This window comes from Heterodontus francisci, chromosome 38 (assembly GCF_036365525.1).
Source record: "Heterodontus francisci isolate sHetFra1 chromosome 38, sHetFra1.hap1, whole genome shotgun sequence".
In the NCBI taxonomy this organism is placed as follows: Eukaryota; Metazoa; Chordata; class Chondrichthyes; order Heterodontiformes; family Heterodontidae; genus Heterodontus; species Heterodontus francisci.
Genome location: NC_090408.1, coordinates 17,818,858 through 17,833,555, shown reverse-complemented (window position 1 = coordinate 17,833,555; position 14,698 = coordinate 17,818,858). Strand labels below are relative to the sequence as shown.

General features: G+C 43.3%; 1 protein-coding gene across 4 annotated transcripts in view; it reads right to left on the bottom strand.

Moving 5' to 3' along the window:
* Positions 1-11,436, bottom strand: part of LOC137352405 (novel protein similar to elongation factor RNA polymerase II (ell)) — a 102,757-nt gene extending 91,321 nt beyond the window's left edge. The window contains exons 1-2 of one of the 4 annotated variants that reach the window (XM_068017765.1): positions 11,132-11,436; positions 4,000-4,047 (exon numbers count right to left, since the gene is read on the bottom strand). In XM_068017765.1, the coding sequence (XP_067873866.1) occupies positions 4,000-4,047; positions 11,132-11,266 (183 nt within the window). In that variant the 5' untranslated portion in view covers positions 11,267-11,436. The remainder of the gene's footprint in view (positions 1-3,999; positions 4,048-11,131) is intronic. The other 3 variants (XM_068017761.1, XM_068017760.1, XM_068017762.1) reach the window with 3 other exon arrangements.
* Positions 11,437-14,698: the final 3,262 nt, after the last annotated feature.

The following is a 14,698-nucleotide window of genomic DNA, read 5'->3' as shown; positions in this document are numbered from 1 at the left end:
GAAACCCACTCAAACAAAAAAACCTGACTAAAAAAAACACTAATTTAAACAACCATCACCACCAAAAACAGATAAATTTGGCTTTTTCCATTGCTACATGAAAACCACAAGAAATCAACTACATAGAATATACAGCACAGAAACAGGACATTTGGCCCAACTTGTCTATGCTGGTGTTTATGCTCCACACGAGCCTCCTCCCACCCCTCTTCAGCGTAACTTTTTATTCTTTTCTCCATCATGTATTTATCTAACTTCCTCTTAAATGCATTTAGTGCCATTAAGACAATTACAAGCTATTTTAAGTAAAAAATTAAATAAGTTATCCCTCTTCACCAGGTCTTCGCTTCAATGATCCACTTGTTTATTGAAGTAAAATTATTGGTTTAAAAAAATGTTAAGTCTATCTAATATACCCTTACTCTATACTTTCTTACATTTCCCCCCACTGGAAATAGAGTATTTAAAAAAACTACATATCTTTCATCTACCTAATAAACTAAGCATTCTTTTGCTAGAAACAAATGGCTTTCAAATCTAGTGCCTAAATCAAGACTGGCATGGTCATATCAAATTAGAAAGTGCTGCTTCCAGGGCAAGTCATTTTAGCAGCAACCCTGGGAGTTAAAGCATATTCAGGGGAGATAATGGTTACTGGAGTTGTCAAATTTAAAAACACTTTATATTTAGCAAGTTAATTCTGAATGTAGAATCAATAAAACCAATATTTTACAGCCAAGATACAGAAATACCAAAAACCTCCAGAATATTCCAATTAATGCTGTGCATGGCCTGAGAAGCAATTAGTCAACATTTCAATAAAGGTAATATAATGCACTTAACCAAAATTAGTCTTGAACAGGATCCATTATCTGACCATACACTGACCACCTCCAGGCGCTTACCCATTGTCTCTCGAGACAAGGAGGCCAAAGAAGACATTATAGTTTACTACTTCTAATTCAAAGTTGCTTAATTGAAGTGACCTGATAATTCATTTAAAGCCCTGAATTCACACTTTGGTGTGATATTTGCACTTGGTAAATACATTTTTTTTTAAGTGCAAAAAGATCAATTTCTGTTTCAAATGATGAGGAGAAATTTCTTCACTCAGAGGGTGGTGAACCTGTGGAATTCTCTACCGTAGAAGACAGTGGAGGCCAAATCATTAAATATATTCAAGAAGGAGGTAGATATATTTCTTAATGCCAAAGGGATCAAGGGATATGGGGAAAAAGAGGGAACAGGGTACTGAATTAGACTACCAGCCATGATCTTTTTTGAATGGCCTACTCCTGCTCCTATTTTCTAGGTTTTTTTCTATGCTTTACCTGCTTCAGGCAACACCACTGCCTGGAACACTCTTCCTTGTATGCAGAAATACCAAGGATTTCTGGAGAATGCATTCAGCTATGAAAAATTATTACTTGTCCAACAGTATAATTTCCCCATTTTTTTTCCTGTGCTCCAGCAGCCACCATGGTTAATTTTCTGAGAGTAAGGGGTACATGCTGTTATGTCTCCCAATAGAAAAATGAAAAAGTTACTTAACTTGTAACAAAACATTGCAAAAAATTCTTAATATCAGTCTGAAAACTGTAGGAATCTTAATTAACGCCCTCTTAGAATTCTTACTGAAATCAATGCCTGGTGTAAGGTGAAGAATTACTCAACAATCTATCAGCCTATTTTCTATCCTGAGTACCTTTAACCGGCCACATCCTCAGAAGATTTGGTTTCCTGTTTTAAGCTTCTCCACACTTTTCCAACCAAGTATGATAACCTGCTCACAGACCACTGTTCGAACTCATCTTTTCCTTTCTTTAATGTTGGAATTTCTTAAACCAAAGAAGCAAAATTTCCAATAATTTCCTTCAGTTTTTAAATCCAAAACAGGCATTTTAAACCTGTAAATTTAAGTCCGAGATCTCGATATTTAGCGATACAAAACTTATCTCTTTACAATACTCATCTTTCTAAAACGCCTCCCCAGCAAAGTTGAAGAGCAAATTTATGAAAACGCGATAAATAGACCATTTTCCTACTCCTCCTTTGCCACCTTGCAAGACAAAGAGGAACTACTCCTTACCATGCCTCAAACATTATACAGAAATACTGTGGGTAATGACATAGGAATGGAATTAGACCATTCAGCCCCTTGAGCCTGTTCTACTGTGCAGCTGGATCATGGTATCTTTACTCCATCTACCTGCTTTGGTTCTGTAACCCTTAACACCCTTCCCCTAACAAAAACCTATCAATCGCAAGTTTGAAATTTTCAACTGACGTAGCCTCAAAAGATATTTGAGGGAAAGTGTTCTCGATTTCCATGCCCCTTTGTGTGAAGAAGTGCTTTCTGAAATCACCCCTGAACAGCCTAGCTCAAATTCTAAGGTTATGCCCCTTGTCCTGGTCTTTTCCCCCAGAGGAAAGAGTCATTAATATACATAGCAAAAAGCTGAAGCCCCAGTACAGATTTCTGGAGGACAACACTAGTCACATCCTGCCAAATGAAGTACATTTCTGCAGTCTCCTATCTCCGAACCAATTTCCTACCCATGTCAATAGGTTGCCTCCAATTTCACCCGCTCACATTTTAAAAAAAAAGTCTTTTGTGTTGAACCTTATTGAATGTCTTCTGAAGTTCCATTTAAGTAACATTCATGGTTAATTATCCATCATAAAAAGTAAACACCTTTTCATGCAGGATTCATGTAATATGACAAAGAATCCTAATTTTTTTTCCAAACAATGTATTTTAATGATGGGGATAAACCATTTAAAATAAATGGAATAGCCTGACACTAAAACAATGCCAAATGTAAAACGTAGGTCAGTGTCAATGTATAGCCATAATATGATGCCAAATCCTTATTTCACACACAGCTGCTATTTGGTGAATACTCAAGCTAGCACTAGTGAAAATGATCAACTTATTTTACAATACTTCAAACTGTGATGACAGTCTCCATACGGCACCTCCACTTTTTTAAAATGATATATTCAACTCGGTGGATTGCTCAATAGCAATATGTTGGCAACAAATAATTCACTTTTTCAATGTGGGTTAGTTACCAAAAATATTAGTACACAATTTTTTCTGTTCTGCATCCCAGCTAAAAGGGGCATGCATCAAGTTCCCACACCTCTCCAAATGCCAGTTGCTGACTGACAGCTACAAGAACAGACACAAATGACATCACTATAAGAGAAAATGCTAACTTGTATGAAACACTGAGTGAGTAGAAATTAGGTGTACTGCACACAGACAAGCAAGGAAACATGTGTACTCAGACCTAACATCACCGACGGGAAGGCATGTTAGTTTGCCTCTCCCTGTTTGCTTAGTTCTCAAATGTTGTTTTCCCCTTCACTTGATTTCCATGCTCTACAAGTCTCCATCTACTGTTTTCTGATGGCTTGCCCCTCTTCACCACCAATCTGATTTCTGACTAACAAACTCACCACATTTGCAAGAACTGGGATTCTGTCATGCTAGCTAAGGCCTCTGCAGAAATTGTGTGGACAAAATTCTTTTTCAGGTAACTGAATCCATGAAGCAGCAATATCAGCTGTGTAAATCTCATCTGCTCTATAATGCAGGTAGATGTTAAAAATTCCATGGCACTATTCAGAAAATGTTTGAGTGTCCTGGCCAACTTTCCTCCTTCAATCAACATCACCAAAAAACAAATGAACGAGCAACTGAGTTTACGTTTGTGGACTCTTGCTAGTTCAAAATCGCAGCAGTATTTACCTACATAAAAAACAGTATTCTTCAAAGTAATTAATTCTACAGTGATGTGTTTTGGTGTATTTGAATCATGATAGACACCATATAAATTTAAATCTCTCTTTTCATTGTAATACACTGATGTTATGTATTACATTATTCTGCATGCAGTCAGAATTTCACTGTTACCTAATTCATCAAAATTAGCACAGGAGACACCTAAATTTAAGGGTGAATTAATGAAAATGCTCAAGGCCAGTACCTACCCCCTGATTTCCCTGGAAGCAGATTACTGGTTGATTTGGTATGGAAGCCTAGGAAAGAAAATAAATTTTAGTTTTAGAGGAATGCAAGATGCTTAGATGGACAAATCCATATTTATAGGCTTACAAATATTAATTTATCAAATACATGTTCTGATTTAATCAGATTCAATATAACATCTAGGAAGTCTTACAATAAACTTTTACATACATAACAAAAAATGTGAGATGTCTAATATTTTGAAGCAAATAGCAGTAGAAAAATCATTAATTTTGAACACTTTATAGGATTAGGAAAGATTTAATAGACACAAAAACCTTCTGTACTCACCACCCCCTTCTCTCTCCAGAAATGTATCCAATTCTCTCTTGAACCCATTTCTACATTCCACTTCAATAGCAATCAGAGTCTACAGCTCTATTAACCTTTGGTCAAAAAGGTTCTATAAGACAATCCTTCAAATTCCTAGTTTTTAAATTCATGTATTGATCCTTCCACCATAGCCCTTTACAATGCTGAAACGAACCAAGTCACCTTGAAATCTCCAGTTTCCCACCACCTCCCAACCCCACCCAAAAGCTAAAATTTCTTCAAAATTTTTTTTCTCTAGACCAAAAGAATATATATTTTAAGGATATTGTAATTAGCAAAATGTTGCATCCACTGTATCAGGTAAAACTCCAATGCTGCAGACAAGCACCTTCATTAAATAAACATTTCAAACTTATTCAGAGAAAATGGTTTTCACACAAAGTTCTGATATTCCTTAGCACTTTCAATGCATCAGTGTACAACACTTAGGTGCTGGTTTGGCATTACTTGTAGCCAAATCGTGGGCATAATATCGCAGCTAAGTTAATGCTTTAACTCAGTGCGAATTATATTACATTGGTAGCATAAAATATCTATTCATTTTTCTAAAAGCATATATTGAGCAGGTTCTCTCGAAACTCAACATCAAATTATTTTTTAAAATGAAGATATAGCATGTTAGTAAACAAGGTGAGTTGGCATAATTAATTCAAATTACTTAATAGTTTTGGCATAAGCCATCCAATTAGTTATATATTTCTGAAAGGTTATGCAAACTTGCTTACTTAGTTTATTATTTTACATTTGAGAATACATTTCAAATGGTCCTTAGTAAAGTTCCAGTCCACACCCACTTCAGTGCATAACTTAACAAAACATCCAAACAGTCAGAACCATTCTCTGGTTCAGGACAGACGGAAAGAAAAGGCAGATGGAAAGAATGTATTTATATAGCACTTTTCACGACTAGCAATGTTTCAAAGCACTTTACAGGCAATGAAGTTCTTTTTTTTGAGAGTAATCACTGATGTAACTTCGGAAATACGGCTGCCAATTTGAGTACTGCAACCTCCCAAAAACAGCAATGTGATAATGACCAGATAATGTGTTTTTGTGATGTTGATTGAGGGATAAATATTGGCCAGGACACCAGAGATATCTCCCCTGCTCTTCTCCGAATAGTGTCATAGGTCTTTTACATGCACCTTACAGGACAGATGGGATTTTGGTTTAACATCTCATCTGAAAGACGACACCTCCGACAGTGCAGCACTCCCTCAGTACTGCACTGGAATGTCAGCCTAGATCTTTGTGCTCAAATCCTGGAGTGGGACTTGAACCAAGAACCCTATTATTCACAGGCGAGAGTACTATCAACTGAGCCATGGCGGACAAGGGAACAGCTGGCTAAAGACATTATATGCATTACAAAGATAATTCCAGCCTACTGTACACAGGATAAAGAGTCAATTAGAACCTATTTGCAGGTTCAATGTGTATCAACCAATATTTTGGACTGTTACAATAAGCAGAGGGTGCCTCAGGATAATGAGCTTTTTACTTCATAAATACATTAAATGGTATGAATGGCTGAGGCATGAATTTTGTTCAGAGGACTTCCTTCTCTTCTTGAAAGAGGGACTTGGGGTTTCGTTTTAACGTCTCATCTGAAAGGCAGCATGCTATTAGCACTACACTAAGCCTTGACCATTGTCTATGGAAGGGGTAGGATTTGCTGGGCCACTGTGACTTTTCTGGTCAAGTTATCTGTACTTGTATGCACTAAAACAAACTAGACCAATTCCTTATTTACAATCCATCCTTCAGATGAGGATCCACCTGCCTGTTCTGGTAGTTTAAGTCAACATTAAGCATCCCATAACTCTCCATAAAAGACAAACTCTTGGCCAACATTCCTCCTGGAACGGACACCACAAAAGGATTAACTCGTCATTCATCTCTTGCCAGTCTGCCACAAATGGATACTGTAGATTCCTACCAAAACGAGTGCTTATTTGTGTGAAATGTTTGAGATGTTTTGACAGGATTAATGTCTAAATTCCACTCTTTACATTCAGAACAGATTATGATTTGTTCAACATAGCATGTATTTCTCGCCTGGACTAGTGAAGTAAATTAATACATCAAAGCAGCTTTTTAAGAAGTCAGAAAAAAAGTTTTCTTTTACTGATGTCCATTGGGCATTTTTTCATTAGAAAATATAGCACGAACAGTTAATTTTAGTTTCTACCCTTCTGCATTGAAAGGTCACTGTAATTCATGTCAGACAAATAAATCTGGGTTCTGCAAAATATGTATACCTGGAAGAACAGATTAAAATCTATGAATCAAATAATGGAAAAATTGCCTGGCACAATATGTACAAATATTTGCCCACTGCATGGACTAAAAATACAATTGAACTGTCCTGCAGGAACACATGGAGTTGTAGTCCAGTGACTGTCAAAAAATTAGGGGTGGAATTTCCAACTTATACTGCAACTGTAATGTATGGTTTTAATGTTATTCAGTGTTAGTTTCAAACCAATGAAAATATTACCTGCAAGTTAAAACTAACCTGCCCAGTACTGCAACAAATTCACAAGAACAAACTGGCAGCAAAGAGTCACCAGATGCTCAGGTCTCATCATCTACTGCAGCTGGACATTCGCCAGTTTCCAAACTGAGTATTTCAATTATTTAAATGTGAAGTCCTTCACGTCTTTCACACACATGCATTGTATATATCATCAATACTGCTCCAATCTCCTGTGCAAAGCAGTGATTAATTACAAGGAACTGCAAGCAACTGCAAATATCAGTGCAAATCCTCACCAAGAGCTATAAGGCACTTGCCCCACACAACATAATACAGAGCCACAAGAACTAGAAAAGTTACAGCTTATGCAGCAGTAGCTGATATTCACTTCAGAATCCCTGTACTACAGAATGAAAAAATAAAAAACATGATTCTTACTGATTTCTTGACACTTCAGTGGACTTACTACACTTAAACTCAAGGTGGCAGCTCACCACCACCTTCTCAAGGACAATTAGGGATGGACAATAAATGCTGGCCTTGCCAGTGACACCCATATCCCATGAATGAATAAAAATAGAAAGCTAAAAGTGTGCACGTTTAGATGCTGGGGGAGGACAGGATCAGACTAGGGTTGTGACGTCCTTTGTGGTCAAATCGTCAGTTTACATTGAATTTGCATTCAAATATGCTGGGTAATTATAACCACTGACAAATAAGAACAATTCTTCTCAGGTGACAGCAATATCCCCAAAGAATAAAATATATAAGTAAGAATATTGTGTATGCCTAAGTTCAAAATGTGTAGAGTTTTGCAACTAAAATGGGAGAACCTATGAAGATCAGTCCTCACATGAGGCATTTCTAATGGCACTGTCACCAGAGGCATTTGAATTTAAATACAAAACCTTGCATTTGGACCCAAAGAAAGCCTAAAAACAATTTAAGGCATATACGTTATACCAGTTTTTATAAGAATTTGGACCATTACTTGAATCTAATTTATCCTGTGTTTTTTTTCTTTCATATTTAAAATTTCATTCACAAGAGAGCAACGCCCTGGACATTTAGCTCAAAATAAGCCAACAGGGAAACTTTTAATTGGGTGGGAAAGAAGAAAAGAAACATTCAAGAGTGTCAACTGAGCAGAAATGGAAAATCATTATTACACTTACACTGTCATGTTCAAACTGATTGAATCCAACAGTCTCTCTATACTGAAGACCACTGCACCTCAATTTATGGCATTCCTACTGACAATTCACTGTGTCATCATGCAGGGTGACAAGACACCACACTGTAAATCCTACTTACTTGAAGAAGAGACGAAAGACACTCCAGTCAGGCAATTATAGCCCACAGAAGCTGCTTTTATGCAAGCACAAAACAGAGTAGTATGTACATTTTCATAGCAATATAGCTTTGTATTGTCAATATAAACAGAATACCAACTCACTGCAATAAGAACCTGATTGACAGCAACCAGCCAATGTGCAGTAGCAGTGTTGCAAAAATTTCATTTTTTTTTAAATCATAAAAAAAACTTTTGGCACACTTCTTTGCCTTCTTTTCCTATACATTTTCTACCCTCTTCTCCCAAAGGCATTGACTCCTTGCAGCAGTAGTGTATGGGTGCCAGGTGCATTCCAGTAACTCGCCCAAGTAACTAGGCTTCATGTTTGAACCAAGGCAGTAATTATCAGCAGGCTCCCACCAGGGCAGTTGGAGTGGCAGCTGTGGGGGCAGGGGAAGGGTCAGACATTGTTGGCCCAATACAATTCTCACTCGACATCCACACATATGCATTTCCAACATGGGTGAATAGCTATAAGGAGCAGGAAAACTTCCTGATTTTCCTCTCCTGAACACAGGAACCAAGCAATCAATTACTCTGTCCCACCTGCCCCCTTGGCCAATATGAACTAAATCTCTATACAGTGCATCCCAAACCTCCTCTTGGATCAGCTAGCCACTGCCTTAACCAGATGATTCATTGGAATAGTTTGATTTGGTATAGTTTGAAATTTGAACAGACTGCCAGCAGGATAGGGAGAAGGAAAAGCATCTGCCTGACAAGAACTTAACTGTGAAAACAGTGCAGCCAAGGAAGTTTCAGCAAGCCAAGTACAACTGAAGCGAATAGTAGAAAACAACCTCAACTACAAAATGACAACAAAAAAAAAAATGCCATTTCACTGTGTGGCACTTACGAGCTGCTTCATGACAGCACTTTGGGGAAAAAAAATTGAAAACAGCTTGCTCAAAATTGAATGCTGGACTTATTCTCTTGAAAACATCACTTTGTGCATAATTTATACATATACATGAAGAATAACAGGAACGCATTAGATTTATTTTTGATAAGTGCAGGCATGAGCAACAAACAAGGTGTTCCCTTAAAAATTTTAGACATATACAAATTCTGATCTTCACTTCTACATTTACTCAACTATTTTTGAATTTAATACCCTTAACTTTATATAAAAAAAACCCTATCTCTGGAAATCGTTCTGTCATGCACTGTGAATCTTTTAAAATTACAATCACGTTGATTGTTTGCAGACACGAGCACACTTATAAATTAAATCACACTGATGAGTTAGACTTGAAGTTTTAATCTGTATTTTCTCTTTACAGACTGACAGACCCCTGCTGTGCATTTCCAGCATTTTTGTCTGATTTCTAGCATTTCGTTTTTTTTCTTCTATGCAAGTCATAAACTCCAGCTTATGCTGCACACGATGAAAGATGTCTTCAATATTTAAGATTATCACATTAAACCTGTTGTTACTTAACAGACTTGAATTTCCCAAAACTTACACTCAGTCAACTTCTCATTACGGCCCTCCCTACAATGCTCAATTTAAAGCGATTTGCCAAACTTGTGGTAAATTTGGATGGTGGTTAGTTTTAAAGGAACTTGACCTTCATAACATTTTTTTGAGAAAACACAGATAATATTGAAAAATTACTGTGCACTGTTTGAACAAAAATAAAAAAACATGCAACAGTTTATGACTGACAATCATTTTGGGACTCCTCACTCTTCAGGGACAACTAATCAGGGTGACAATGGGCTGGGGCCAGAATTCTGACAGTGAAAGTTAAGAGAGACACAGCAACAAATGGTCTGACCAATTGGTGATGGCATCCACTGGAAACTCCAGTTGAACAAGCCAACAGGAGACAGAACCCATTAGGAAACCAGGGCAAATTGACTGATGTCAGACGGTGAAAATTGGGCAGCAGGATTCAACTGACAAATGAATAGCGAGAGGGAAGGGGCAGGACCAAAGAGGCCAGCTCAAACTGACCAATGAGGCTTCAGAAGGACTGACCACCAAAAGTGACCTTGGCTATGTCTGAGCACTGGTCACTGCAGTAACTGAACTGGGATCAGGGGTGGTGGTTATAATGGTGCACATTTACCCTCAACCCTCCAGGAAATGAGGGAGACAAAAAAGCTCAACCCTCCAGGCAATGAGGGGACCAGAATCCCTCAACCCTCCAGGCAATGAGGGGGACAGAAACCCTCAACCCTCCAGGCAATGAGGGGGACAAAAAACCTCAACCCTCCAGGCAATGAGGGGGACAAAAAACCTCAACCCTCCAGGCAATGAGGGGGACAAAAAACCTCAACCCTCCAGGCAATGAGGGGGACAAAAAACCTCAACCCTCCAGGCAATGAGGGGGACAAAAAACCTCAACCCTCCAGGCAATGAGGGGGACAAAAAACCTCAACCCTCCAGGCAATGATGGGGGACAGAAACCCTCAACCCTCCAGGCAATGATGGGGGACAGAAACCCTCAACTCTCCAGGCAATGATGGGGGACAGAAACCCTCAACTCTCCAGGCAATGAGGGAAACAGATATCCTCCCCCCTTCCCGGGGTTGAACCTCCGCCGTTGCCCCCACACCTCCGGCCGTGAGGCAGCAGCGGGAAGGGTTTCACTGGCCGATTCTCCCCGCCGAGAGGCAGGTGTCAGCGGGCCCCCCAGAGCTGAGTGGGGAGCCGGGGCTCTCGTCCCTGGGGGCAGCCAGTGATGCCGCACCGACAGACGTTAAGAAGGCAAATCAACCGGGGCTGGGAGGCGGGCATCACCGGGCGATCCCCGGTGTCCGGCTCCCGGAGTCGCGGCACCGGCAGAGCCAGTAACCAGGATTCCAGCTATCCGATCCCCGCTCCTCACACCGGCCGAGGAGGCAGCAAGCGCTCCCGGTACCGGTTCAGCAACAGGTCCCTCCCGTCACCAGTCCCTCAGTGGCCCCGCCGCCTACTCACCGACAGCCGCTGGTAAACCTCGAGTGCCCGCAGCGCCGTGTCGGTCAGTTTGACATGGAAAAGCGAGAGCCGCGGTCCCGAGTTCAGCTTCTCGCAGGAGAGTCCGAACCACTGCTCCTCACCCAGCGCCGCCATTTTACACTGAGCCCAGCCCCGCACAACCGCCGCCGGCGCGTCACCGGGTCCTGGGAGCTCGAGCTGTCACTCACTGCACCGGGTCCCGGGAGCTGTCACTCACTGCACCGGGTCCCGGGAGCTGTCACTCACTGCACCGGGTCCCGGGAGCTGTCACTCACTGCACCGGGTCCCAGCAGCTGTCACTCACTGCACCGGGTCCCGGGAGCTGTCACTCACTGCACCGGGTCCCGGGAGCTGTCACTCACTGCACCGGGTCCCAGCAGCTGTCACTCACTGCACCGGGTCCCAGGAGCTGTCACTCACTGCACCGGGTCCCGGGAGCTGTCACTCACTGCACCGGGTCCCAGGAGCTGTCACTCACTACACCGGGTCCCGGGAGCTCCAGCTGTCACACAGCACCGGGTCCCAGGAGCTGTCACTCACTACACCGGGTCCCGGAGCTGTCACTCACTGCACCGGGTCCCGGGAGCTGTCACTCACTGCATCGGGTCCCAGGAGCTGTCACTCACTGCACCGGGTCCCGGGAGCTGTCACTCACTGCACCGGGTCCCGGGAGCTGTCACTCACTGCACCGGGTCCCAGCAGCTGTCACTCACTGCACCGGGTCCCAGCAGCTGTCACTCACTGCACCGGGTCCCGGGAGCTGTCACTCACTGCACCGGGTACCAGCAGCTGTCACTCACTGCACCGGGTCCCAGCAGCTGTCACTCACTGCACCGGGTCCCGGGAGCTGTCACTCACTGCACCGGGTCCCAGGAGCTGTCACTCACTGCACCGGGTCCCGGGAGCTGTCACTCACTGCACCGGGTCCCGGCAGCTGTCACTCACTGCACCGGGTCCCAGGAGCTGTCACTCACTGCACCGGGTCCCGGGAGCTCCAGCTGTCACACTGCACCGGGTCCCAGGAGCTGTCACTCACTACACCGGGTCCCGGGAGCTCCAGCTGTCACACTGCACCGGGTCCCAGGAGCTGTCACTCACTACACCGGGTCCCGGAGCTGTCACTCACTGCACCGGGTCCCGGGAGCTGTCACTCACTGCACCGGGTCCCAGGAGCTGTCACTCACTGCACCGGGTCCCGGGAGCTGTCACTCACTGCACCGGGTCCCGGCAGCTGTCACTCACTGCACCGGGTCCCAGGAGCTGTCACTCACTGCACCGGGTCCCGGGAGCTCCAGCTGTCACACTGCACCGGGTCCCAGGAGCTGTCACTCACTACACCGGGTCCCGGGAGCTCCAGCTGTCACACTGCACCGGGTCCCAGGAGCTGTCACTCACTACACCGGGTCCCGGAGCTGTCACTCACTGCACCGGGTCCCGGGAGCTGTCACTCACTGCACCAAGTCCCGGGAGCTGTCACTCACTGCACCGGGTCCCGGCAGCTCGAGCTATCACTTACTGCACCCGGTCCCGGGAGCCCAAACCGGTCACTCACTGCACCGGGAGCTCGAGCTGTGACTCACTGTACTGGGTCCCGGGAGACCGGCCTGGCACTCAATGCACCGGGACGTGAGTGCAGTGCAACCTGTCACTCAATGCCTTGTGACCTGAAGTGTAGCGGGGGCGCGGGGCGCAGCATATCCACTCTGTCACTCAATGCAACATGACAAGAACATGCACAGGGCATGGAGCATACAGGAACCTGTCACTCAATGTTCTTTGTAGTCAGGGATATGAAACAACAGTCCTGTGTCAGGAACAGCGAGGGGAAACATCATGCCTTGTAACCCATTGCACTGTGTGCAGAGAAGCGGAAGGCATACAATACTTGGTCAGTCATACACTGGGACCAGCATATGCACAGGGAGTTGGGGAGCACATTCCCCTATCACTTATTGTACCAGGACAGACATTCACTGTGTTCTGTCACTGAATGCAATGAATTATTAAATATACAGTGCTCTAAGAGCATAAGTAATAGCAAGAGTAGATCATACAGCCCCTCGAGCCTGTTCCTCCAATCAATATAGTCATAGCTGATATTGTGCCGTCCCCACTCCCCATATCCCTTGATTCCCTGAGAGACCAAAGATTCTCAACCCTCTGAGTGAAGAAATTTCTCCTCATCTCAGTCGACCTCTTCTCCTGAGACTGCCCCGTGAGCAGCCAGGGGAAACAACCTCTCAGTGTCCACTCTGTCAAGCCACTTCAGAATCTTGAATGTTTCAATGCGATCACCTCTTATAAACCTCTTATAAATTCCAGAGTGTATAAGCCAATTTACTCGGCCTCTCAGCATAGGACCACCCTCTCATCCCGCGGATCAATCGAGTGAACCATCCCCAAAGACTCCACAAAGCCTGTCCATCATTTACAAGGCACAAGTCAGGAGTGTGATGGAATACTCTCCACTTGCCTGGATGGGTGCAGCTCCAACAACACTCAAGAAGCTCGGCACCAGCCAGGACAAAGCAGCCCGCTTGACTGGCACCCCATCCAGAAACATTCACTCCCTCCACCACCAACGCACAGTGGCAGCAGTGTGTACCATCTACAAGATGCACTGTAGCAATGCACCAAGGCTCCTTAAACAGCACCTTCCGTGATCTCTACCAACTGGAAGTCAAGAGCAGCAAATGCATGGGAATACCACAACCTGCAAGTTCCCCTCCAAGTCACACACCATCCTGACTTGGAACTATATCGCCATTCCTTCACTGTTGCTGGGTCAAAGTCTTAGAACTCCCTTCCTAACAGCATTGTGGGTGTACCTACCTCAGATGAACTGCAACGGTTCAAGAAAGCAGCTCACAACACCTTCTCAAGGGCAATTGGGAATGGGTAATAAATGCTGGCCTAGCCAGCGACACCCACAGCCCATGAATGAATAAAAAAAAATCATTCTTAAATACGGAGACCAAAACTGCACACAGTAATCCCAGTGTGGTCTCACCAAAGCCCTAGACAATTGCAGCAAGACTTCCCTATTCTTGTACTCCAATCCCTTTGCAATAAAGGTCGATGTGCCATTTGCCTTCCTAATTGCTTGCTGCATCTGAATGTTAACTTTTTCTGTTCCTTTTGTGAGCGCACCCAAGTCTCCTTGAACATCAACATTTAGAAGTTTCACACCTTTTAACAAATATTCTGTTTTTATATTCTTTGTACCAAAGTGAATAACATTAGACTTCCCCACGTTATACTCCATCTACCACCTTTTTGCCCTCTCACTTAACCTGTCTATATCTCTGTAGCCTCTTTGTGTCCTCCTCCTCTAGGCACTGATAATTTATGGAGACATAGCAGCAATGCAGTGGGAACAGGGGACATACATAGCACCCTACAACTCAATGCACGCAGTGTGTGCACAGGAGCAGGGGCCATACAGCACTCTGAGTGCAGTTTGAACAAAGGATACAATATCGTCCTTCACTCAATGCCCTGGGGACAGCATGCCCACGGGCGCAAGCACCCTGTCACTCAAAGCAT